The sequence below is a fragment of the Vitis vinifera genome, chromosome 9, assembly GCF_030704535.1.
Source record: "Vitis vinifera cultivar Pinot Noir 40024 chromosome 9, ASM3070453v1".
NCBI classification, from domain to species: Eukaryota; Viridiplantae; Streptophyta; class Magnoliopsida; order Vitales; family Vitaceae; genus Vitis; species Vitis vinifera.
The window spans coordinates 1,760,623-1,761,946 of NC_081813.1; the positions used below are offsets into that span (position 1 = coordinate 1,760,623).

General features: G+C 39.0%; 1 protein-coding gene across 1 annotated transcript; it reads left to right on the forward strand.

The window, feature by feature from the left end:
* The first annotated feature begins 276 nt into the window (after window positions 1-276).
* LOC104880294 (putative F-box/LRR-repeat protein At5g41840) lies at window positions 277-804 on the forward strand. Its single transcript, XM_010656586.2, has one exon. The coding sequence runs from the start codon at window positions 277-279 to the stop codon at window positions 802-804; it is 528 nt and encodes a 175-aa protein (XP_010654888.1).
* Window positions 805-1,324: the final 520 nt, after the last annotated feature.

Sequence of the window (1,324 nt, forward strand, 5' to 3'; positions counted from 1 at the left end):
ATTTTTTCATTCATATTTTCATTCGTTCGTGTACAAAGTATATATAGAGGGTAATCACCATTCTAAGAATGGGAAAGAATGATACAAGGAAAGAATGATATAAGGAAATAACAACTAATATCCTAATATCTCAACTTTCCTAATATCTCAATATTTCTAATATCTCAATATTCCTAATATCTCAATATTCTCAATATCTCAATATTCATAATATCTCAACTTTCCTAATATCTCAACTTTCCTAATATCTAAACAAATCTTCCATGAGTTTCAGCAATGGCGGAGGAGCAAATTGATCAAATATCGCAACTGCCTGATGACATATTGAGAAGTATCTTGAGTTTACTTCCCACTAGGGACCTTGCTCGAACCAATTTGGTGTCAAAGGCATGGCGAAAGCTATTTGCTTTTTCCTCTCTCCCAATTTTGATGTTCAAGTCTTCGGATTTTCTCGTTGCACCTTGCAAAGACACTGATGTCTCCTCCTTTATCAATGCCATCGATTCCTACCTAAAACTCCGTCAGAAAGATGCAAGTCTTGAGAAACTTCGGCTCCATGTGCATCTCAATGACGTCGAATCGCTGATAGACTCGTGGATCAACGCGGCACTTGAGAGGAAGGTGAAGGAACTGGATCTATTTATACTACCCAGGGGAAGGGCGAGAAGAAAGCCTTATAGCTTGCCGGCTAAAATTTTTGCTGCCATAAAAATTACTGTTCTCAGTTTACAGCGTGTCATAATGGAAATCTATGGTGATATAGATCTTTCGACGCTACGAAAGTTGTATTTAGGAGAAATCTAGTGTGATGAACAACCAATTCAGAAACTGATATCAAGTTGCCCTTTGATCGATTGTTTGCACATCGAATCTTGCCACGGGTTGCAAAAGCTTCATGTTTCGGGGCTTGCTAATCTACGTAGGCTGGAAGTACTTCGGTGTTATGAATTGAAGAGGATTGAAATCAATGCGCCAAGCCTTCAATATCTCATGTATCAACAAGGAAGATGCCCGTGTGACGTTGTCTTCAGGGCCTTTGAATTTCTCAGAGAGTTAACATTTTGGGACTCAACCATAATAGAGGATTTGTTCTAAAATCTTGTCTCTGGACTTCCGAGTCTTGAGGGATTGGGTATAAGGTGCACTCAATTGCAAAGGATTGAGATTTCTCATCATCAGCTAAAGCGACTAGACCTTAAGGTAACTGAAAAGCAGAGCAAGGCGAAACTTAAGATTGATACCCCAAATCTCCAGTCATTCAAGTATCATGGCCATAGAATGCCTTTAGCCTCTCTCATATCATTTATGAACACTTCATCTCTAC